Source organism: Podarcis liolepis, assembly GCF_965112155.1.
Source record: "Podarcis liolepis genome assembly, chromosome: 6".
Taxonomy (NCBI): Eukaryota; Metazoa; Chordata; class Lepidosauria; order Squamata; family Lacertidae; genus Podarcis; species Podarcis liolepis.
Window position 1 is genome coordinate 59,876,450 of NC_139559.1, and position 24,022 is coordinate 59,900,471.

Sequence of the window (24,022 nt, forward strand, 5' to 3'; positions counted from 1 at the left end):
AAACATTGCAGTTGATGAGCAAAGAAATAGTGGGCTTTGTAAGTGAGTTGCCTGGCGATCTGGAGCAACAGGTAATTTTTATATGTAATGTTTCCAGCAGTGTTTAAGCCCTTATTTTATTTTTACCATAAGTTTCCACCTAGTGGATTTATCATTGTGTTCACCCAGTCATTTCTCTCTGTCCTAAGAGCCACACAGTGGTCACTGAATGAAATGATCTTTGAGTTCTGCAGTGGGAATTGCCCAGGACCATGACCGCAAGGTGTGGCTGGTTTTCAGATTTCTCACAGCCTGAAGGCCTGGATGTCTCGGTTCTAGAATAACTAAAAGCACCATAATCTGAGGATAGGTGAAATTCAGGCTAATGCCTTCAAAGGAAGCAGATTTGAACCAAATATTGAAGGGGAGGGGAGGGGGTCACACTTCCTAAGACTTAGTTTCTATTTACCCAGCGTTCTGTGTTAGTTATTTGGTGCCTGTCTATCATCTTCACAGTAGGGGGGATGCTGGGTATGTATGGTCATTAAATATATGTTGCTAAATCACTGAAAACAAAAACTCTCCAACATTTTGAAGCTGAAAAGAACATTGGAAGAACTCAATGAAGTACTAGCAGAGAAAGAAGAGCTGAAACAAAGATGCCAAGAACTAGACCTACAGGTAAGCTCATAATTTGTTCCTAAGTGCTTTTCTATAAGCAGATTAATTTTGTAAATTTGATAGTTTTTCAAAATCACATTTCTGCCAGTTTCCTCTTTATAGCATTCACATAGTTGATTCTTCTGTTCTACAGTTTTTTGTGAGTTGTACTGTTCATCGTGCAATGCCTCATCTCTGCTTATAGCGAAGAAGATTGTATATCAGGTTCTTCTTGCATTCCTGAGGCCAGAGTTTCATTTTGGAAACTTGGATAATATGTATTATCACTTTATTCCATGTAGCTGCAGTGCTGTTTTCTGGCTGGGGTTTGGGCAGCAGCATAAGGTCACCATCTGTGACTTTATGCCAGCAGAAGAATTATTCACTGATGCTTTAAAGTGCTCGTGCAATGGTTCAAAAGGCTGTAGCAGTTTCAGTAGTGCTCTGTAATGCTCTGTTCAGAGATCCATTGTTTTCAGGGAATGGGAAGAGCCATTAGTTTTCTAATAGCATCTGCTAACCAGACACATCCATCTGTGCTCCTCACTGCCATTGTTGGATGTACCTTATTTACTGTTTAATATTGTCCATTGTGGCAGCCATTTGATTCTGTCTTGCATTACGGTTAGTAGTTTGTGCAATTGAGTTTTTAATTAGGAATTTATAGATCAAATGCACTAAATACCTTTTCTGCCTGAATTCTGACTAGCAAGGCTAGTTGACCCAACATTGCAAAAGGGACACATTTCTTGTTATTTAAACTGGCAGAAGGAAGAAATGACAGTGATTGCAATTCTGCCCACACTTAATTGGGAATTGGCACTGTTGAATTTAGTAAAACTTTTTTTGTGTAAACACACATAGGATTGGACTGTAAGTTTCTTCCTTTCTTATATAGGAGAAGTAAAGGAATAGGCTGAGTATTTAAAGGGAGGGGCAGTATACCTATGTAATCCACCTTAAGTTTTTTGGGAAATGTAGATTTTTTTAAAATAATAATAATAATAATAATAATAATAATAATGCTGAATGTCTATCCTGACCCTGATCTTGCTTGTCTCTAGTCTAAAAAATGTAAAATATATTTTGGCTAGCCTGGCACAATTAACGAATGCCTCTGTGATATACTGAATATATGTTTATTTGAAAATCAGGAAAAAAATTGCTTCTTGCTTAAACTAATTGTTAATAAATTCACTTATAAGGTCTCAGTCTCCCATGATTCTTTACAAGAATTTATGAAAGGTAGGTTTCTTTTTGTTTCAGGGAAAAGTAACCCAAAGAGCACAATGCATTCTAAGTACCAATGAACTAACATGTGACTTGCTCTGACGTTTGATATTTTAAAATTAACACAATGGCTTTTACTAGAAAAGGCTTAAGAGCTCTGTTCTTTTAATCTGCGGCTCCTTTATGACTGTTAATATACTTACTGTTGTGTTCCCATTTCTTAGCTAGCAGCGTTTTCAGAAATAATTGCAAAATGCATGTTCTTGTATATGATGCTGTCTTATGGCTCCAGAAGTTCATTTTTGCCATAGCCATTCACGGCTGAGTATTAGTACCATGTAGCTTTTATATCTTCAGTTTACCAACCTGGGAATATTTTTCTCTCTAAGACTTCTTCATGCCATTTTATTTCTACTTATGCTATACCCTGGAAACCTTATCTGAATGGACTCTGGCCTGATCTAGCATGGCAGTTCCTGCATCCTTATGCAGAGCAAATGGAAATTGCCTGGAAACTGGATCAGACTAAAGTCCTTCTGGTTTTTCATTCAAAAGCAAAGCATGGTGGTGAAGTCTTCCCCTTGTTGATTATCCCAGCATCTAATATGCAGAAGTGCAATGTCTCTTTCCATGCAGATAATGTTTTGCTATTGTGGCTGATAGGACTTGCAGTGTAATCAAAGTTAAGGTATCTCCAGCCAAGATCTGAATTGCTGCAAGTGAAGAGAAAATAACCACATGACAGTTCCGTGTGTAGATTTGCAAAGAGCAACACAAGAATTTGAGCCTCACAAGGCAGTAGAATTGCCGCTCATAAGCATATGGAAGCCTGAGTGATTAGGCTTTTTGTCTCATGAAAGGTTTTACTACAACTGTCTGGGGTAAGAGCACAGTGGCAGTAGCTGTCTTATGAACTGAAGATCTACTTTGGAACTCAGCCTAAGCCCAAAGCCCTAAAGACACAAATCCACTGAAATAAAATCAATGGGACTTGCTTCTACAAAATTTGATTATGTACATAAAAACAAGCATGCTATAATTTAATACAAGATAACAAAACTTTAGCAAAGGCAACCACTTAAAAATCTTTTTTGCTGCTAAGCTGCACTTTGTCTGTGAAACACATTATTTCACTGGGGTCAGTTACCTGTACATTTTTGTCAGCTGTTTTGATGGATGAACCATAATCCTGAAGTGGGTTCTACCTCTTTAGGTAGCTGCCCTTCAAGAAGAAAAGAGCAGTTTGATGTCTGAAAATGAGATTATGAATGACAGATTGGACCAGCTGGATGGTTCTCTTGATGATACAAATACTGCAGTTGCAAAGAAGTATTTCAATGCACAAATGCAACTAGAGCAACTACAGGAAGAAAATTTCAGGTATGGATTGTTGTCATTTGATAGCCCTATCACTTCCAGTAAACTCTTAAATGGACTCCTTTAATGCACTCTGTGGTGTTGTCATTGAAAACAGTTCAGAAACTACAACTCATACAGAAACTGCAGCCTGATTGTTCTTAGTAGAAGTAAACCAGTCCTATCATGTTACTCTATTTTTTGTGTAGCTGCAGTGGCATTGCTTATAAAGTCAGAACAGCCTGGGCCAAGTGTGCTCGTGGAATACCTGCTCTCATATTTACCTGCTCATTCGTGAATATCTCTTGAAGAGGCCTTGTTTAGGGTTCTGCCGCTAAGGGCAGTTCATAGTTTAGGAATCAATGATACCACCTGTTCAGTGGTTCCACCTAAGCTGTGGAATGCAATCTGTAGAAAAGCTAGAGAGACTACTTGGTGGTCGTCTTCTTCTTCTTCTTCTTCTTCTTCTTCTTCTTCTTCTTCTTGCCTTGTGTAAAAAATATATACATTTTCCACCAGGCTGTTGACAAAGGAAATATCCTTCCCCCTACTATTGTGGCCCTATCTACCATAATTATGCTGCTTTTAATTATTGTATTATGTTGTTTTATCTTATTTATTTTTATTTTATGTCTTAATAGCTTTAGTTTATCCATAATCTTAATCTAATTTATGAGTAGACTAGGAACAGACTAGATGCAAAACCTACATTTTAAAAATGTTGTTATTTAGACAGGACAGCCAATCTATATAAACTTGTCCTTTGTATTCATGTGCATAAGGAATTTTGTAAATGCCCTTTGCATGATAAAGCACTGTTAAATATTCTTGTTCCACCACTGCAATAAGCGTGCAGTAAGGTAAAAGAATACACATGACTTGTGTTTAAAGAAGGGACTAATGGGAAATCTTTTCAGTAATCCTATTTTGTTTATGTAAAGGCTTGAAACTGCAAAAGATGATTATCGTGTTCATTGTGAAGAACTTGAGAAACAACTGGTTGAGCTTCAGCATCGAAATGATGAACTGACCTCTCTGGCAGAAGAATCAAGGGCTCTAAAAGATGAGATTGATGTTCTTAGGTATGCTAAAAATCAAATTTCACTCCTGCTGAAGGCTGTGTCAGTGCTACAGTTTGAAAAAGCTTGGGAGTTCTTATAAACTGCAGTACTCTATTTTGCATGAATGAGCAAATTTAAAGAGATCAATAGAGAACATTACATTGTAATATAGTACATGTTAATTAAGGGTTTGTATCACTGAAGCTGCCAATACTATTCTAAGTGATATTTAATGTCCTAGTCCTGAAAATGAAAAATATCCCAAGAACTAAGAGATGTTATCATGGATTTTTTATTTATATGTCTTCATGCATGTAACTGATAACTTAAGAAAATAGGATACCTTATACGCCATGAAAAGTAATATCTCACAACCACTATATCCTATTTCCCACAATCGTGTGGGAGTCAAAGCAAAGGTAAATTGTTTAGTGTTATACCATAGATTAAACTTTATTAGGATAAATAAATTTACTGATTCCATTTCCATGTTGCACCAAAATATTGGCTACCTGAGTTTCTTATATCCTGATTCAGTAACAGTAAGTGGAGACCCCATGAAGTGTGTGTGAGGGAGAGGGAGAGGGAGCAAGCTCTATTGGCATGTTGTACTAAAAAAAACATTCTGTATACTTTGTTGAAGGTAACCCTATCCAACCCAGTGGGAACTTGCTTCAGAGTCTACCTGAATAGGATTGAGAATGCTAATCTGAGGGTCCATAGTGACAACTGAAGCAGGGCCGTCTTTATTCTAGATCTGTTAATCCGGAACTCTTTTGTCTCCAGCTCCACCCATCATCAGCTCTAGCATAAGCCTGAGAGGATGTAGAAAAAAATATTGCCTGCTCTTGTATTTGTTGTTGTACAACAGCTGTTTTGTGTAATAACCCGTTTTGAGAACAGAGGCCTAACCTTTCTCTTGAGGCCCATATGCATATTTCATTTACATTGGCAATCCATCATGAATTCTGCTTGAGGATTTATCGCCATCAAATAGTGTTATGTAATTGAAAAGTCCTAATATCTCAACTGGGAGCTTTCTCTGCCTGAGCCCCATGGCTTGTATAATTCTATGAAAAACAAAATTCTAAACAATGAATGTTTGTCCCATTAGTTCACATTCTACTCTTGGGCACTAGAAGCAGTTAGAGACATGGTTTTTTAAAGAACTCAACTTTTGTAGTGCCCATATTTCTGAAAAAGACACACACAGGACGCTTTGCTCCTACAGGACGCTTGCTGACAAGACAAACAAGCTGGAGTCAACCGTTGAGGTTTACCGCAAAAAACTGGAGGACCTGAATGACTTTCGCAGACAGGTGAAATCGCTTCAGGAAACAAATATGATGTATATGCACAATACCGTTAGCCTAGAGGAAGAGCTGAAGAAAGCCAACGCAGCCCGTGCACAGCTAGAAACATACAAAAGGCAGGTAAGAGATAAGCTTTGCTCACATCCTGTTTGTACTTCTGTTTTTCCTTATTATTTCAGCTCTTAAAAAGTTGTGGTGTTTGGATCAGAATTGATTCAAATGTAAATTTAAGCCTCGCCACCATGCCAACCCCAAATTTGCAGCCGCTTCCATTCCTGCCACACATTTATATGGTATGTTATTTCCCCCAATGGAACACTTGCCAGTGCACAGTGGCTCCAATATTTACCCTCGTATCTTTAAAGAGGCAGCACAGGGGCAGCAGTTCGCATGTATTAAATCCAAATATATTGTTGTGAGGCCTTTTTCTGTTTTCCTTTTGAATCCTAGAAGTGTACTCCACTGCAGAGGTGGACTCTGTGTTTATGGAAGAACACACAGAGAGCTGCCCCGTCACGAAAATGAATGACGCAACCCCTATAAGTGTGCTGAGTGTGCCCACTAAAGTTTGCATGCCTACAGCCAGCAGCTGGATCAGGGTACTTAGCTCCAAAGAAATTAAAAGGATATTTCTTTGTAGAATATTCCACTAAAGAATTCAAATGATACCAGCTGAATCTGGTGACTTGGAAGTTGAAGATACAGTGTGGTATTTGTCTGCTTGCTAAAGAGATAGTGGTCAGGGGTACATCTGAAATGTTTTAAATGAACAGCTAAATGTTGGACACAAAGTCATTGTTAGATTAAAACAGGATGTTTGTAATGTTGCTGAAAGGGAGAACCTGGTTATTAGAACTCATGAAGGCATTTGTGTTAAATGACACTTAAATTCTGATGGTGGTATTCTTTCTTCCCCACTCCCACCCTTAGAACAATTTTTAAATAAATCAATTTAGAAGCCCTTTAAGACAACATGTGTTTGCCTTTTCAAACAAGGTCCAAGAACTTCATAACAAACTTTCTGAAGAATCCAAAAGAGCTGATACACTAGCATTTGAACAGAAGCGACTGGAAGAGAAGCATGAAGCGTTAATTAAAGAGAAAGAGGTACAGCTTCTAAAAGTGTAATAGAAATGTATTTGTATGTTTTTCTCCAAATACCTGGGATGCAAGATAGGTAGGATGTCATATTGATGGGGACCATTTTCTCTTCTTCCCAAGTAATGTAACCCTCTGAATCTCAAGGGATTTAACTGCAGAGATTGAGAGGCAGAAGGTAGCAATGCTGGAATTAAAATAGTTATTAAATAGTATAAAAATGAGATTTGCTAAACACAGCAAATATACTGCTTGAAGCCAGGGCTGACAGGATCTGCCAGTTTCAAATCGCTCAGTTTCTCATTTTTCCAGTCTTCAGTTCTCCATATTTCTACAGCAATTTGCAATTATAAAAAAAGCTCATGAAAATTCATTAGCATTATAGTGCGCATTTCTCCTAACACATTTTTGTATGCAGTTTTGACTAGTGTCAAAACTTTTTTTTTTGCAAGCAATTTATCCTAATATAATGTATTATTGCATGTTATTTTCACTAGCATATTCACTTTTATGTACTTTCCCCTAATACATGTGCTGTCAAAAACATTTTGGTTGGAGAGCTACATTGCAAAGTTTTGAAGGGTGGCTGTGCTTCAGTTCTCATATTGTTTCTGAATTTGCAAATTTGATAGATTCGCCTTTAAGCGTGAACTAAACTTAATTTCGCTCCCATTCCTAGTTGAAGCAGATTTTCTGGTTAAAGCCAAGGTTTATATTTAGGTCAATTTAGTTAAAGTGTTTGTAAATGTTTCTGCCAGCCTTCTACCAGCTATAGGCCCCAACCTATTTGAGGTGAGACAAAATGGAATGAAACGTCTGTAAGATTTCAGGTTTTCAGGTCTCCTTATCCATTACAGTCCCTCAAACACCTGAATGTTGTGAGTTTCTCTAGAGTGGTACTCATTATAGTGCAGGGAAGCTTCAGCAGAAAGAAGCTAACAAAAAAATAAAAAGAAACTAGCCTGGTATCAATTGTCCATGTTCGGCAACTTCTTGTCTGGAGTACTGTAATGCACTATCTATGGTGCTGCCCTTGAAGACAGTAGGCTGCTGCTAGTGTAGAATGCTGCAGCCATGCTGATAAGCGGAGGAGCTAAGTGAAGCTATGTATCACCAGTCCTGAAAACACTGCACTGGCTCCCAGCGAGCTGCCAGGTCTAATTCAAGGTACTAATACTAGCATAGGCAAAGGGACCCCTGACCATTAGGTCCAGTCGTGGCCGACTCTGGTGTTGCGGCGCTCATCTCGCTTTATTGGCCGAGGGAGCCGGCGTACAGCTTTCAGGTCATGTGGCCAGCATGACAATACTAGCATATAAAGCCCAAAATTACTTGGGACCCAAAGTACTTAAAAATGTCAACCATCTTGTACTCTACGATCACCAGGGGAGACCTTGGTGGTGGTGCCAGTACTGGGAGCTGCCCAATTCGCAGTGACTCATTACAGGATTTTTTCCGTGGCAGTTCATTCATGCAAGCTGTGGGGAATGCAGACGTGTCATGTCTGATGCCAGCACACCTTGTGGCATGCTCACGGGGCCACCATGGAACTTGGGGTGGGGGCAGCCATTTCGGAATTTTGCAGGAGCCTCACTTGACACCCCGGGAGGAAAACAGATAGAACATAGACAGAAAAAAAAATGCATTTCACATTTACCACTCTTAAACTTTGTTTTATTTTCAGAGATTGATAGTTCAGCGTGATGCACTGAAAGAGACAAATGAAGAGCTCAGGTGTTCACAGATGCAGCAGGATCACCTGAACCAAACGGGTATATGTGTTTCCTTCCTGTGGAATCATGTTATTCTTTAAGCTACAGATAGCTTTATTACTTTACTATTATCTTTTCAGATGCATCTGCTGTGAAAAGTTATGAAAATCTTGCTGCTGAAATTCTGCCTGTGGAATATAGGTAAGAAAGGAGCCTAGAATGTTTGCAGAATGAGAGCTGTAGATAGCTTATTCAATTATTCAGTGTGACTGAATAATTGAAAAGACATACTCCCATAAATGGAAAAAGTGAATGTTTTAAACTTGCATATCTCATAATGCATTCACTGTATAAACTTGTCCTAAACTTGTCCTGTAATGACATATAGAAAGTCCCACTGGATTCTTATGGACAACTTCATACATTTTTTTGCAGTGTGAAACTTTACTTCTAGGGCCCAAATCCAGAAGGCAATATCATTTTAAATTTCCTTCCTGGAGAAAAAGATATCCAGCCCCACTTCCCAGCTGCTTCTTTGATTTCACCCCTTCCAACTTAATATTAGTGTTCAAACTTTTCTTTTCTTTTAATTAGGAGCTGCTTTAAAGCAGGAAGTGAGTGTTAAAAAGCTCTACAGTACTTGAACCGTTCTATCACTACCACTTAGTGCAATTTGGTGCATGCTTACTCAGAAGTAAGGGCCATTGAATTCAGTGAGACTTATTCCTAGGTAAAAGTACAGTCATACCTTCTGTTGCATCCACTTCAAGTTGCGTCTTTTCGCGTCACGTCCCATGGCAACCCGGAAGTACCGGAACGTGTTACTTCTGGGTTTTGCTGCTTGCACATGTGCAGAAATGCTAAATCGCGAGCTGTGGGCATTTCATGTTATGGACGGGCCTCCAGGACAGATCCCATCCGTAACATGAGGTACCACTTTATAGTATTAACAGCCTTGAATTTCTGAGTCAAGGCTTTTTTACTGGAGTGAAATTGAAATAATATCATATGACCTGTTCTACAACCATACTTGATACTTGTACACTGTAATGTAGAATGCCTCGTTATATATATTTGTGGGGGAAATGCCACTGATAAAAGCTAAACTTCTTGTAAAACACCTTTGTTTATAATTTTGTGTTTGAACCTCAGAGAAATGTTCATCCGGCTGCAGCATGAAAACAAGATGCTCCACTTGCAACAAGAGGGATCAGAAAATGAACAAATTGTGGAGCTTCAAGAGAAGCTAGAACAAAAGCATCGGACAATAAATGAATTAGAGACTGAAAACAGGTATACTCCCCCCCCCCCCACTTAAAAGGGCAGGATTTGACTAATGAACCCCGTCTGCTGGAGCCCTGCACCAGGACTTTCCCTTGCATGACTGGTCTTTCCCCTCTCTGCTCCCCGCTATAAGCCTCCTGAAATTGGCTCAGGCCATGGGGGTTTGGGAGAACTCCCCCAACTGGCATGTGGGAACAGGGAGGTCATTCCGCCTAGCAAGCTGCAGTGCTTGCACAGGCAGAACATTCTTCTAGCGTGACACTGACTTCCACCCAAAGTTTGTTGACTGATTTTTGGGGGAAACCTACCATAGAATGGGTGCAGGACTCATAACCAAACATATAGCATACAAGCAGTGGATGATAAATACCGAATAAGTGCAAAAACGCAAAATAAAAAGGACAAAGCAGCTGTCAAATCTGCCAGAAAGTTGACTTCTTTTATTTCTTATACTTGAATTCTGACGATTAGCAATTGGATTGTTAGATGTACATATAACATTTGTGTTCTTTTAAAAATGCTTCTCCATAGGCTGAGCAAGGAGCGGGTTGGAGAGCTGCAGCAGCAGATTGAGGACCTCCAGAAGACCTTGCAGGAACAAGAATCCAAGACTGAAGGGGAAGGGGTAGGTATTAGATGGGGATAGTTTTCATAATACAGCTTCCTGCTGTTTGTTGTCCTAGCACCATGGTTTTGTTGCTGAAGGCTCTGTTTACAATGAAAACATATCTTTAGCCATGTAAAATGTAAAAACAAACTGAAAAGCAAACATTCTGAAATGATTAGAAAAAGCTTTTGAAAAAAGGAAGTGGGGAACTTGAATCTGAGTTTCACATGCAAAACAATCTCTTTAGTCCTCCTGAGTGATGGTAAGAATAAGCGATAAAGAAAATTAAAAAACACCTTTTGCTTAAGTCATCTTTGGAGAGAGGCCTCCCAACATTACATTGTTGGAAGCAATCATTAAGCACTAAACTAGCACCTGTGTGTGTCATCTGCAGCTACTAGAACTGGTTACTGTTGGGAATAAATTACTGTCCTGTATATGACTGATAAGACCTAATAAATGTTACTTGTTTTTATAGTCCAGCAAGCTGAAGCAGAAGATAGCAGCACATATGTAAGTTACAAGATTAGCATATACTTTATTTTAGTGTGCTGTATGTGTGTAAACATAAAGCATGAGAGATTCTTTTTGACTATTTGCAAGTTGATTCATGTCTTCTGTCCCTTCCCTGCTGTGGAAGGAGAGGGAGTGATGCTGCCATGGGCATTAAGGAAGTTATTCCAACCCGTATCAGCCCTCCCTGCAATACTGTACATTCTTGATGCAAGCAGACAGCTTCATAACCCTGTTGGAGGAGCCAGTAGGGTGGTGCTATGGAACTGGCCTGCCAGCAGTTGTGTCACTTCCACTTACCATGATTGTGAGGGGGCAGGGCAGTATGAGATTGGGGTGGGGCGGGAGCACCAGGTTGGCTCTGCTGGTATGCCAGCCCTGCCCTGCCCCCACTGTCTCAGTCAGTACCTATGATCCTGTTTCCAGGACGCCACCGAATGCTCCTGCCTGATTGATGATCTCATTCATTCACTTGTCTTCCCCTGCATGACTCCATATCCAGCATGGTATTTGTAATGTTCTGTAGTCACTCAGAACTGCAGCAATTAAATTGCATATTGTCCAAAAGCAGGTTTGAATATACCAACAACTTTTTTTAAAACCTTCACTACTTTTTTTAAAAAGCTTTCCAGTTCTTTGTGTAGACAAGACCTACAATATTTGTCTTGGAAAACCATTGAGTATCTTCTGTTTCCTAAGTGTCTGCTCTGAAAATTTATATATTTGATTTGGGATAGTTTGCCTTACAGCTAATTTGTTAGTGTTTCTTGCTTCCAGTTCGTTTTTGAAAATATAGTAATACAGCCAAACCTTGACTCCCGAACGCCAAAAACCTGGAAGTAAATGCTCCGGTTTTTGAACATTTTTCAGAAGCCAAACGTCCGACGTGGCTTCTGCTTGAGTGCAGGAGGCTCTTGCATCCAATCAGACGCTGCACCTCAGTTGTGCAACATTTCGGAAACTAAACGGGCTTCCGGAACGGATTACATTCGACAACTGAGGTTTGACTGTATCTGGTATAGAGCAGTTTATCTGGCTATTTTGGGCTCGTGAGAATATGAAATGCTGATGTGGCCTGATCTCTGATTTTGAATCTTACAGGGAAAAATTGAGTGAAGTCCATGATGAATTGCAGAAGAAGGAGGCGCTTCTTGCAGACCTGCAGCCAGATCTAAATCAAAATGGTGAGTGATTTGATGTGAATGTTAATTTTTATCACCAATATTGTTTCATTACAGTTTCTCCTCATGCCTGGGCTAGGCTACGTGCTTGGTATCTTATTCCATTAGTCTGTAAAATACTGCAGAACGGTACCTGGTACATGGGAAGATGGTGTCCTTTTCCTCTTGCTCTGATAACTAAATCTTAAATGATTGAGTTGCTGTCCATGAGATGGTGTCATACTGTGCTTCTCGAAGGACAATGATGAAACTCCATGTGAAAGTAGAGAGAAAAGCCGCCACAAGCCAGACTTCCTTGGCTATCGTTCGATGGTACTTGCCTGGAACTCCTAGTTGTTCCTATTATGGATAGAAATAATTAAATGGTTGTGAACCCTTCTGGAGCCTGCTGTATCCCAACTCATGTTCATCAATTATTTGAGGCTTCGATAAGACACAGTCTCCATTAATAATGACATTTGGTTTTCTGATAAACAGCACAAAAAATTGAAGAACTGGAAGCAGCTCTGCATAAGAAAGATGAAGATATGAAATCGATGGAGGAGAGGTATAAAATGTACCTGGAAAAAGCAAGAAGTGTGAGTATTTTCTAAAATGTCAGGTTTTTTCCCCTACAAATCTGGAACTGGTAGCCCCTCTCTCGTGCTAACTACAGTTGTACCTCGGAAGTCGAACGGAATCCATTCTGGAAGTCCATTCGACTTCCAAAAGGTTCAGAAACCAAGGTTCGGCTTCAGATTGGCTGCAGGAAGCTCCTGCAGCCAATTGGAAGCCGTGGAACCCATGTCAGACATTCAGGTTCCAAAGAACGTTTGCAAACCGGAACACTCACTTCCGGGTTTGCGGCGTTTGGGAGCCAAAACATCAGAGTACCAAGGCGTTCAGCATCCAAGGTACACCTGTACCATCATGTTTAAAGGTGGATTCATTCTATATTTTGTGTTCAGCTTTTCTAGTTCTGTTGTTTCAGCTTTCATTCAGCAACATCAACCAAAATGCTTACACGTGCTTTTATATAGTTGACATTTTTAACCAGTGTTAGAGCAGACCTGTTGGAATTAATTGGCATGACTAACGTAGGTCCATTAATTTTACTGGGTCTCGTCTGTTTCTTAACTTAGTTGGATACAATACATTGTGCTGGTTCTTTTGTTTTTTTAATGAAGCGTTGCACATCTTACTGCTGAATTATTTTGATTGGGTAGGAGGTAGGTTTGCCAAATTAATTTATGTTCATCTTTATGCAGGTGATAAAAACGTTGGACCCCAAATTAAATCCTGCATCTGCTGAAATCATGTTGCTGAGGAAACAGCTGACAGAGAAAGATAAAAGAATTGAAGCACTTGAGGTAAGAACAATTTTAGCATCTCCTCTGGATGTTGTTTCCAATTTAATTACAGGAACTGCTATACAGAAGAGCCAGGAGAACAGTTATTTCAAAAACCATTGTTTATAACCATACATAGTAGGAAAGTATAGAGAGAACAGAGCATTCAATACAAGCTCCAGTATTCATTGAGATTTATGAAGCATCTTACAAAATTATGTAAACATGGATCACTTGGTTAACTTTGAATGTTGCGGCCAATATAATTTCCTTTGCCTATATCTTAACAATTTGTAATTTTTTTGTAGGGAGAATGTAAATTGGCCAGGCTACATGACCATGAAGAAAAGTTAATTGTGTCTGCATGGTATAACAAGGTAAGCTAAAGTGTGTCTTGTTTGTGTGAGAGAGTGAATATGTGAAAATAAGTATTAATACTTCTCAGAAGCCAAAATAGTCAGAAACCCATTACTGAATTTTGAAATTTAAGAAATGCCCATTTATTGAAATGAGGGATTGTTTTCTATGTTGAGAAATGAAGATGGTCCATATCTCTAGTAGTACTGTAACCACTATGTATTTAGCATAAGCAGTGTGCTAAATGCTACATAACAACTGCCCCCCACCCCACTTTTCTGACATATTTGCAAGTTGTCCTGTAGCATGGGTGGGGAGCTTGGTAGATTGTACCACTGCAGCCAGTCAGACTTCTGAGAAGATGGTGGGTTGAATCCAGCACTGCATGCACAGAGTTCTGCTCACACAATTGGATTTTCATTCCTCTCTTCCTTTGGAGAAGATTTTTGAGTGGGCAGGCAGTGGGGGCTGCAGGGGAGGTTTCATTACGCAAGCAGAAATCTGCCATGCAAGTAGAGCAGCAGCATCATGTACAACCCCGTGGAGTCATCATACATAATGTTTCCTTTTAGATTTATAATATGCATTCTAAATTTAGGTTTATAATCTACAAAATTTAAAATACGAAATTACCTACTTTCAATGTCCTCCTCTGCGGTCTAACCCACAGAGCCTAGGGCTTGCCGATCGGAAGGTTGGCAGTTCGAATCCCCGCGACGGGGTGAGCTCCCGTTGCTCGGTCCCTGCACCAGCCAACCTAGCAGTTCGAAAGCACGTCAAAGTGCAAGTAGATAAATAGGTACCGCTCCGGCGGGAAGGTAAATGGCTTTTCCGTATGCTGCTCTGGTTCGCCAGCAGCGGCTTAGTAATGCTGGCCACATGACCCGGAAGCTGTCTGTGGACAAACGCCGGCTCCCTCAGCCTATAGGTCAGGCGTACCTTTACCTTTAATGTCCTACTTTGTATGATTTCTTTCAGAAAATGGTATATGTATGAATAATAATTTTGAGTAATAGTGGCTATAATAGCTGCCAGAATCTCTTAACTGTTTTCAGGAAGGAATGCAAGGAATCATGTTTAATCTTGCTTCATTCCAGAGCTTAGCATTTCATAAACTGGGCATGGAATCTAGACTCCTAAGTGGGAATGCTGCCTACAAAGACGCTGGTCCCTGCACACCCGGGCGCTCTTTCCTTGCACAGCAACGGCACGTGACCAATACCCGAAGGAATCTTTCTGTTAAAGTACCACCTGCAACATCAGATTAAACCACAGAGGATATTCGTGCACTAAAGTGTCCTTAACTTATTTTGTAACTTTTGTTTTTAACTACCTGACGAAGAGCATGATTGTGATGCTGGGCATCAGCTATTTTACATCTGAGACCCATAAGGCTGGTAAATTCGATTTGGCCAGCGATGACTATAAAAAGCAACATATGTCAAATTACTTTTCTTGATTTTAAACAGATCTGAGGTATGTGTCGATAAGCACAGCTCAAAAGGAGTTTTATTTGTCTTCATAATGTATATATAAATACCAAAATTGGCATCCTATTTAAAATTCTATTTAATGTTTTAGTCTAGGATGTGTACTGATTTTAGTGGGAGTACAGTTTTATGACTGTCATCTGCACAAAGAAAAGTAATCCTCGCCCCCACCCCCACCCCCGGACCTTCTGCTACGTTGCAAAAATAACAAGGACCAAATTAGAAAATACATCATTATTTTTCAGCATTCATGGCATGCGGGATTTTTGACTGCAAGCAAATTGTAACCAAAATGATTTACTAATTTCAGGACTGTCCACCTAATGCTGCAGTTCTGCTGAAGTCCATTCAAGCTTTATTGAACTCCCATTCAGTTTTGTAATAACTACTGGGGCTGCAGTCCAAACACCCCTTGGGGGGGGGGGTTGGAGGGGGGAGCTAGGAGTGTCGTCAGTGGGGTCACTGGCCGATAGAAAACCCTGAAAAAGAGTGTTGTGGGGAGGACCTGAGCCAGTTGGCCTGGAAGGAACTGGAATCCAAGCCAGCCACACTGCCTTGATGTGGCATCATTCGGACTGGTGAAGTCTTAATCACTTCACCAGCCCTAAGGTGAGACAGCTCTTTGCCTGCTGGGCTATAGATATAACAGTGGGACTGCTACTCCATTAGGTTCTGCTGCCCCCTGGCCAGGGTTTGGACTGCAGCCTTAAATCGCCATTTTATGTAATGAAAATGATTCAGGAAAGACAAAATGTCTATGTATTTGCACTCAACTAGCGATGTCTTTATTTTAAAAAAACGTAAAATTGCAGCCTTTTTAAAGGTTGCAAAATTAACCTTGACTGAAGTCTCCTTAGTAGGTTTTGAGCCCAGACTACTGAGTGGTGTGTGCTTTTGTCTCTGTTGTGTAATGTCCTGCTCATGCAGGGATGCAGTGTGTTCAGCTGTGGCACAGTGAGAGGAAGGCTCTGATCCTATGCTGCTCCTGAGGATTGGCTGCAGATGCCCCAGACACTTGTGTGTCTAGCCCTCCATTGTGGTACGGCTAGGTACTGGGTTGAGCTCCAAGGGAGTAACTTGATGGCATTAGGTAGACATCATTTGTTGCTGTATCTTTTGCAGAATAAGAGCTTGAAGTCTATTCCAGAGAACGGTGAGTCGCTGGAGTAGGTTACCTAGTAAGAAGCTGCTAGGGTTGCTTTTAAAGCCTTCCAAAATGCTATTAACATTTAAAAACTATCATTATCAGGTCAGAGAACAAAAGCAGTAGGGAAGATTCTCACAGTTGTTTGTGTGTGCTGTTTACTTTGTGCATCTGATGAAGTAGACCATTGCACTTTGTGTTGCAATTAGCCATTTTGTAATTTTAAAAATTGAGGCACATTATTATTTAGGCCGATAGCAGTAATTCCAGACACAAAGAGCAGACTTAAGTGCATGTTCACAGGGTGGAATGCATGGTTATTTTTTAAGGTGGACTCTGTGTTTAAAAAGTTACTTGCACATGGGCCAGAATTATGTTTATAAAATGTAATGCAGCCTTGAACATTACTGCAAATAAAACGAAGTCTGTAATCTGAGTTGCAGGGTTTTTTGGGGGGTGAGGACTAACATAATCAGTAACTGCAGCTTAGACTTTAAAAATTTTAGCGTTTTATTAAAACTGGCCTAAAATATCTGATGATGTGACTACAGTATTACATGCTTTTATGTGGAAACTGATACTACAAATGTCTAACAATTCTGTTTTTTAATGACGTGCTATACTTAATACCAGCACTGTAAAGTTATAGTGTGCTACTGTCTGAGCCTTCAGTCTTTCAAGCTGTTTTTCAAGATTTCATGTCTGTTGACTACCTCCTTGGTATTAAGCTCTTACCGTTCTGTTCAACCTGCTGACTTGTGTTTTTGGTAGCTTTTTCCCTGGTCTGAATTTGTAGGGAGAAATGGTGAATACAAATTTTGTAGCATGTTGCTTAATGTTTTGATACTATACTATATTCTTGTAATCAAATATGGTCGCAGTGAGTAGTCTCCACAGATAACAATTCACATACATAGGATACTTTTCTTCAGTGGCTTTAATTTATAGTGTGTTCTGTATGACAACTACTGCTAGTACAGGAAAGTCAACATCAAGGCCCCAATCCAGCTCAAGTTAGTAACAACTAAAGCTGCAGTCCAAGCGCCATTCCAAGTGGGTATAGTTTAGATTGTGCTGTACATTCTGTTGTAAGCAGTGAATTAAAAAAATAAATAAATAGCCAGGACTGACTAATTTCTATGGGACTTGGTGTCAGCTAACTTGAGCGGCTGAGTTGGATGCTAGCTGATGCAACTCTGCTGCATATGTGTCTTGGTACTGTCTACCTCCATGTCAAAGAGCCAGAAAAATATGGCTGTACTTTATCTTAAATTACTTTTTTGTGGTAGTTTGGCATTGCTCTATTACAGTGATGGCCAAACTTGGCCCTCCAGCTGTTTTGGGACTACAACTCCCAATCCTCTGGAGGGATTGCAGAAGGAAGAGGGGAATCTTAAATCTAATCTGTCCTCACTTTCTGCTCACAATCTACTGGATTAAAAAGAGTGTTCTGTCAGCAGAGGGCCACATCCCATGTAAATCTTAGAAAGTTTAAGCTCTTTAACGAACTAAGAGACAAAGTAGATATGTCAGTGAATTCAATTAGACATCTATGGAGGAACTCGATGGGGAGTTTTTTTGGCAGAGAAGCATATTTACTGCCATGTGTTCTTTTTAGTCCCAACTTGTTTAAGAAAATGTTACTACTTACCATTTTGCAGCCATCTTTCAGAATGCTGAACTTCACAAGGATTAATCTAAAAGGAGAGAGAGAGAGAGATTTTTCAGCTATCCTGGTAGAATTGTTGCTAAATTGTGCCCATTGCCACCTATGTGACTTGACCATTCACAGGCTATATACACAGCTCCTAAGCTTGGCTGTTTGGCCAGAGGAAATGTGTGGGCAACCCCTTTATGTGCATATTTTCATGCTACTGGATTGCACTGAGTGTCCATGGAGGCATAGCAGCTCAATTATTGCACAGGTAAACTTGTGAATCTGCAGCCATAGCAATTTTATGTAGTAATTGTGTGCAACTGAATTTGTGGTGAACTACTTGGTGTTTAGTTTCTAAACTTAAACTACCTCCTTTGAGTAATAAAATTCAGCTATTTGATCACCAGCAATTGAATTCAGAATTTTGATTCTCCTGGTTTTATTTAACTATGAATTGAGTTAGTCTCTCTTGTGTTTTGCTTGCAGGGCAATACTATACATGTCTACTCAGAAGTAAGCCCCACTGAGTTCAATGGTACTTACTCTCATGTAAGTATGTATAGGATTGCAGCCTTAGTGTGGAATATTTGCAGCCTTAGTGTGGAATATTTCTTTGATTTGAACATAATGCAAAGGAGTTACCTATCTATGTTAAGTCCTTAAAATGTGCTGTGCTTAGATGGGATGAAAATGTTGATGCATACACACTATGTCTGAAAAAGCAGTCTCTCTAATAAAGTAATATTAATTGATGTCAGATGCAGACTTACTTGAGCTGATGGAAACTTGCAATCACCCTTCATCTGTAATTCTTCATTAATTAAAAATGTAGCATAGAAACTGGTTCACCAAGTGTCGGTCCCGCAAAACCTTGCAGTCATATTTTAATCAGGTTTGGGCTGCAATTACTGCTTAGTAAGTTGTACAGTGTTTGGCAATCATTGACAAAACCTATCACTACTCACACACAATCTCCATTCCTTTCAGTGGGGATTGTGTAAAAACCTCAAGTGGTGCTTAAACACTTTGTTCCCTGTATTGATTGCATGTTTATTTTCATTAGAGTAAAAGCACTTTGTTTGTATAACAATTTATGAATTGACACTATGGCTAATTATGGGATATGTGATTTCACCAACTTTTAAAAATCATGCATACATTTAGACAAGTTTCTGTAAGAATGCGACCAGACTAAAACATGCAGTAGACTTAATGAAAAGTTTTAGTTCATTAATAAAAAGTGTTCTTTTCTACAATAACCATTTGCTTGGATTCACATAATTGTAAGCAATACCAATGTTTTTTCTTCAGTAAGGATAAATAGGCCTGACTTCAGGTTTTCTGTTAGACTTGCCGGGGTCTAATCTATTTGATGTGTACAAGTCTGATCCTGTGCAAAGCAAATGGGCTGTATAGAAATAGAGGAAGAAATTGCACTAATTTGTAAACATGGTTTTACTCTTGATTCAAGAAATATTCTTTTATATTCACATTAAAACCTTTTGACATTAATTTTGTGGTCTCTGGTTATTTTATCAGCACCCTTTGCGTTACAGTCTTGTCAGACCCACTGCATACTCCTACCAGCTGCAGTCTGTTTACCCCCACTCCCAAAACTACAAAACACACTAATTTGTGAGAGCTGCAGAAAATAAGTATTATTAAGCACCTCAGAAGCACAGTATACCAATAACTGTAAACTTTGTCATGTGCCTCCTTTGTATTGAATCCATGTATCCTACAGGAGCTTTACACAGCAACTAAGCAGATCATAACACGTTTTCTTGTTTTGCATCAAACAAGATGGAGCCATCAGAGCATTGCCATTGGATGAATGCATGTGTCATGTTATCTTGGGTCTCTGAACCTCTGTTTGTGCAAGCACTCACCTCTATCAGTGCTTTGTGGCCTAGGTTTCTACAAGTGTGATGCAGTCCCTCCACACTTGCTCTCCCACCTAAAATGTGGGTGGTTAAGCAACATCTGGAAGAAGTGATGTAGCCAGCTTCTGAGTAGCCAGAAACTTGTTTGTAGCTGCTAAGCCTCTTTATAATGTCACCATGACTCATAATCTGCTTGCAGTAAAATGTCTTAACTCTTGAAACTGCTAGCTTTCTACAGAACAAGTAAGCAAGCACAGACAAAAATCTTGGCTTGAATACAGAAAGCACTGTGGAGCTATTCACCACCCTGTGGCTGGGTGGGGTGGGGTGGGGGTAGGATCTGCTGTTACAAAGGCTGTGATGCTGTTGCTCCTGAGCATAATTTCCCACTCCCCGGTCAGTGACACAGCAGGCATGTAGTAGCTTGCAAGCAAACAAAGTAATGGGTGTGTAGAAACCTCTGTTACTTTTGCACAGTAGGCTGCATTCCAGCTCTGCAAAAGTCAGACCCATTGCTTCATCCTCCGGGCAAGCAAAAGGCACTACAGTATATCTCAATTAAAGTACACATTCTAACCAAGCAAAAGCTCTCCAGTTTGAACAGCACAGCCAGTGAGCAATGTCGCCTGGAGAGGGGCATAGCCCAAGGGTGGTACAGAACAAGCAGGAGAGCCACATCCAGCCCAGGGGTCTGAGGCTGCCAGCTCTGGACTTCCCTGCAGACTGGAACAACAGATTGGGAACACAATAGCTGTATTCAGGCAAGAATTTCACTGGCAGGCAAGGGATATTTCCCTACATACCTGGAGATAGAATCTGGTGCCTTCTGCATGCAATCCAGATACACCAGCACTGAGCTATGGCCATACAGTTTCCATATCGGAGAACACACACACTTGTCTTTAGTAGCACCAGCATTTGAGCTCTGCAGTCCTGTCCTACAACAGTGTTCTCATGAAAGTAGGACACACTGTTTCCATGTTACATGTTAATGCACTAATTTGAATGCATGCTGAAGTATACGTGAGTTTCTACGAGGTGAGACATAGTGATTACAGCAAGAGACTTTATTGAGCAAACAGAACAAAGCAACAGGGGCAAAGCAAGTACAGTGGTGCCTTGCAAGACGAAAAGAATCCGTTCTGTGATTCTCTTCGTCTAGCGGTTTTTTTCGTCTTGCGAAGCAAGCCCATTGAAGGATTAGCGGATTAGCGCTATTAGAGGCTTTTAGCGCTTATCTGCTGATCGGATCAGTTGATAAGTGGCTTAGCGGCTTAGAAAAAAGGGGGGAGGGGGAAAAAACCAGCAGGAACTCGCAAGCCATTGTCGTCTTGCGAAGCAAGCCCATAGGAGATTCGTTTTGTGAAGCACCTCCAAAACGGAAAACTCTTTCGTCTAGTGAGTTTTCTGTCTTGCGAGGCATTCGTCTTGCGGGGCACCACTGTAATAACATATGTATTTCTGAAGGCCTGGGCCACTCATACTCTCAACATGTTTGGTTGTCTAAACCCCCAAGCTGCGAATTGTAACTCAGAGCTTAAGAGCCAATGCCAGTAACCTGACAATGCTATTGATTGGATATCATGTATCGAATCAGAACAGAGGGGCAAAGAATCCTAGTCCGGACCACTGAGTACATAACACAAACTTTCTGTAAACTTGTTGGAATGAAAGTCAGACAAACAAGCAGCAGGTGTCAATGAGAGGCGTCTTCCTGGGGCAAAACCCCGAGAGCTCTCTTTTATTGAATATTAACTAGCATTGCAATGGGTGTGCTAGTTGCTGATTGGTTGATACGAAGACAAAGAAGCTCATTTCTTATTGGATAGTATAATTACAAGGAGGGATTATGTAAGTATATTAATCTTCAATACATCAAATTGTAAGAAAGAGCTAGAGCTCAGACAGTTATGACAGCTCCTTATCAAATTAAAACTAGAGATTGATTATAGCATGACTTAAAGCAATTACTAATGATTTATCATAACATAAAGAATATAATTGGGAGCGGGTAAACATGAACTTTTTGAACTGAGCACATGAGGAAAGATCTTTGGTATGTGGCCTTGATGCCTTATACACTTTGTAACAAGAAGAGAAAAGATTATAAGCAAGAGAGAGGATTATAAATGAGACTTCCCAAAATGCAATAGGAAGAAGAAGCAAGGCTTGCTTTATACAACAGTTATGCATAGAAAACTTCCATTCATAAACTGCTTGGGTTTTTTATGATTAAACAGTATATAAATCCTGTTTAATACATAAAATCAGAGAAAACAACTCAGTACTTGCTGAAAAGGAGAACTTCTAGCAGCTCTACAGGGGTCCAATACACTTTGTAAATTGTACAGTGGTAACTCGGATTACAGACGCTTGAGGTTACATGCGCTTCAGGTTACAGACTCCGCTAACCCAGAAATAGTACCTCAGGTTAAGAACTTTGCTTCAGGATGAGAACAGAAATCGTGCTCCAGCAGCGCGGCGGCAGTGGGAGGCCCCATTAGCTAAAGTGATGCTTCAGGTTAAGAACAGTTTCAGGTTAAGAACAGACCTCCAGAACGAATTAAGTTCTTAACCCGAGGTACCACGGTATACAAATTTGAGCATGCTCCACTGGACAGTTTGTTCCAAGCGAGTTAGATAAATTGCTCTGAATGTTGAGAAAGCGTGTTCTCATTAAAGGAGAGCACGTGTTGTGGATGGGGCCGAGCAAAGCACCCCATGGTTGCCAGGCAGGATAGATTGAAGGGTCTTGGATCGGATTGGTGGTTGGTGTTACTGGGGTAAATTTGATGTTGCCAAGTTAGGGGTAGGAACAGAGGTTATTTAAACAAGGCTCACAGCATGTTCCTTTCTCTTTCGCTGTGGGCACCGGATCACATGGAGCACTTGGACTGTCTGGAGGACAGTGATGCAATCTTCTCATTGTCTGGTTACATTTCTTTATTTCCCCCTTCTTTTAATCCTCTCTAGTCCCTTAAATAATTTAATTCCCCCTTTTTCCTGTTCGATTTCCCACCCCACCCCTTACCCTGTCCTGTGGGAAGATTCTCCCTGTACAGTGGTGCCCTGCAAGATGAATGCCTCGCAAGATGGAAAACTCGCTAGACGAAAGGGTTTTCCGTTTTTTGAGCTGCTTCGCAAGACGAATTTCCCTATGGGCTTGCTTCGCAAGACGAAAAACGAAAATAGATCCTGTGTTCAGAGGCAATACATATCTGGATATCAGATGCTGGGAACAAACAACAGCAGAGGCATTTGTCTTTGTGCCCTGTTTGTGGTCTTCTCGGAGACATCTGGCTTACCAGTCTAAGGATGCTAGATTGGGGGGGGGGGCTCTTAGCCTTAACCTGCAGTGAAGCTCTTACACTCCTGTACAGTGCAATGTCAGGCTAAACTCATGCCATGATTCTTCATCCTTACCTTCCATAGTTTCAAATGGAGCTTCTTGGTATCTATATGTAGCATATTACCCAGAAAAGAAAGAGGCCTGGGCCCTGGGGGGAAATTCCTTGGGTGAATCTGTTTCTTGAAGCCAGAAATGCAGCCAGAAACGCCAGAACGACCTGCAGGGACAAGGCCTCCCAGAGGGCAGACAGCAGCTGGAGCAGCATCTTCAAACCCTTCTAGCCTTCCTTTGTCAGAATGGACTGCTATCTGTCAAGGGAATCCAAATTTCATGCAGGTAGAGCAGCCACACCTGCCCTCTTGGCTAACGTTCCTGTTAGAACTGAGGGCAAAGTTTCCACACATCATTATACATTAGGGTTACCAGACATCCCCCGTTCCCGGAATGTCCCCAGATTTGCAAACCTGTCCCCGAGAAAAGTAGTATCAGCAGCCTCAGCAGCTTGGAGCCAGCCTGGTAGCGCAGTTGGTTCTGGCTGGCTTCAGGAGCTGCTCGCTGCTGTGACGCCCGACATTTTTCCTCGCCTGAAATCCCCATATGATGTGTCTTGTGCACATATGATGTGTCTTGTGAGATCTCCTGCCCCCTTCCCCCTTTGTTTTGACTATCAGGGGAGGCTTGGGAGTCACAGCCTGCCAGCCTGCCAGGTTTTTAAAAAACTGTGCATTTATGTTTCACAGGGTGCGAAAGAAGGGCTTTGCACTTTTATATAATATGCATGTATGCTTCGGCCCAGGGTCTTTTGCCTCACCATCCCCAC

At 40.6% G+C, this 24,022-nt stretch overlaps 1 protein-coding gene and 1 long non-coding RNA gene across 3 annotated transcripts in view; one reads left to right on the forward strand and one right to left on the reverse strand.

The window, feature by feature from the left end:
* HOOK1 (hook microtubule tethering protein 1) overlaps positions 1-19,482 on the forward strand; it is a 31,344-nt gene extending 11,862 nt beyond the window's left edge. For both annotated transcript variants that reach the window (XM_083510288.1, XM_083510289.1), the window contains exons 7-22: positions 12-71; positions 577-660; positions 3,083-3,249; positions 4,167-4,307; positions 5,518-5,719; positions 6,596-6,706; positions 8,382-8,469; positions 8,550-8,610; positions 9,562-9,702; positions 10,225-10,318; positions 10,779-10,813; positions 11,915-11,997; positions 12,472-12,572; positions 13,242-13,343; positions 13,631-13,699; positions 14,777-19,482. In XM_083510288.1, the coding sequence (XP_083366414.1) occupies positions 12-71; positions 577-660; positions 3,083-3,249; positions 4,167-4,307; positions 5,518-5,719; positions 6,596-6,706; positions 8,382-8,469; positions 8,550-8,610; positions 9,562-9,702; positions 10,225-10,318; positions 10,779-10,813; positions 11,915-11,997; positions 12,472-12,572; positions 13,242-13,343; positions 13,631-13,699; positions 14,777-14,947 (1,710 nt within the window). In that variant the 3' untranslated portion in view covers positions 14,948-19,482. The remainder of the gene's footprint in view (positions 1-11; positions 72-576; positions 661-3,082; positions 3,250-4,166; positions 4,308-5,517; positions 5,720-6,595; positions 6,707-8,381; positions 8,470-8,549; positions 8,611-9,561; positions 9,703-10,224; positions 10,319-10,778; positions 10,814-11,914; positions 11,998-12,471; positions 12,573-13,241; positions 13,344-13,630; positions 13,700-14,776) is intronic.
* LOC310710039 lies at positions 12,220-18,025 on the reverse strand. Its single transcript, XR_014527746.1, has 3 exons — positions 17,965-18,025; positions 14,085-14,180; positions 12,220-12,333 (listed from the first exon to the last, which is right to left on the reverse strand). It is a non-coding gene; the product is annotated as an uncharacterized lncRNA (long non-coding RNA).
* Positions 19,483-24,022: the final 4,540 nt, after the last annotated feature.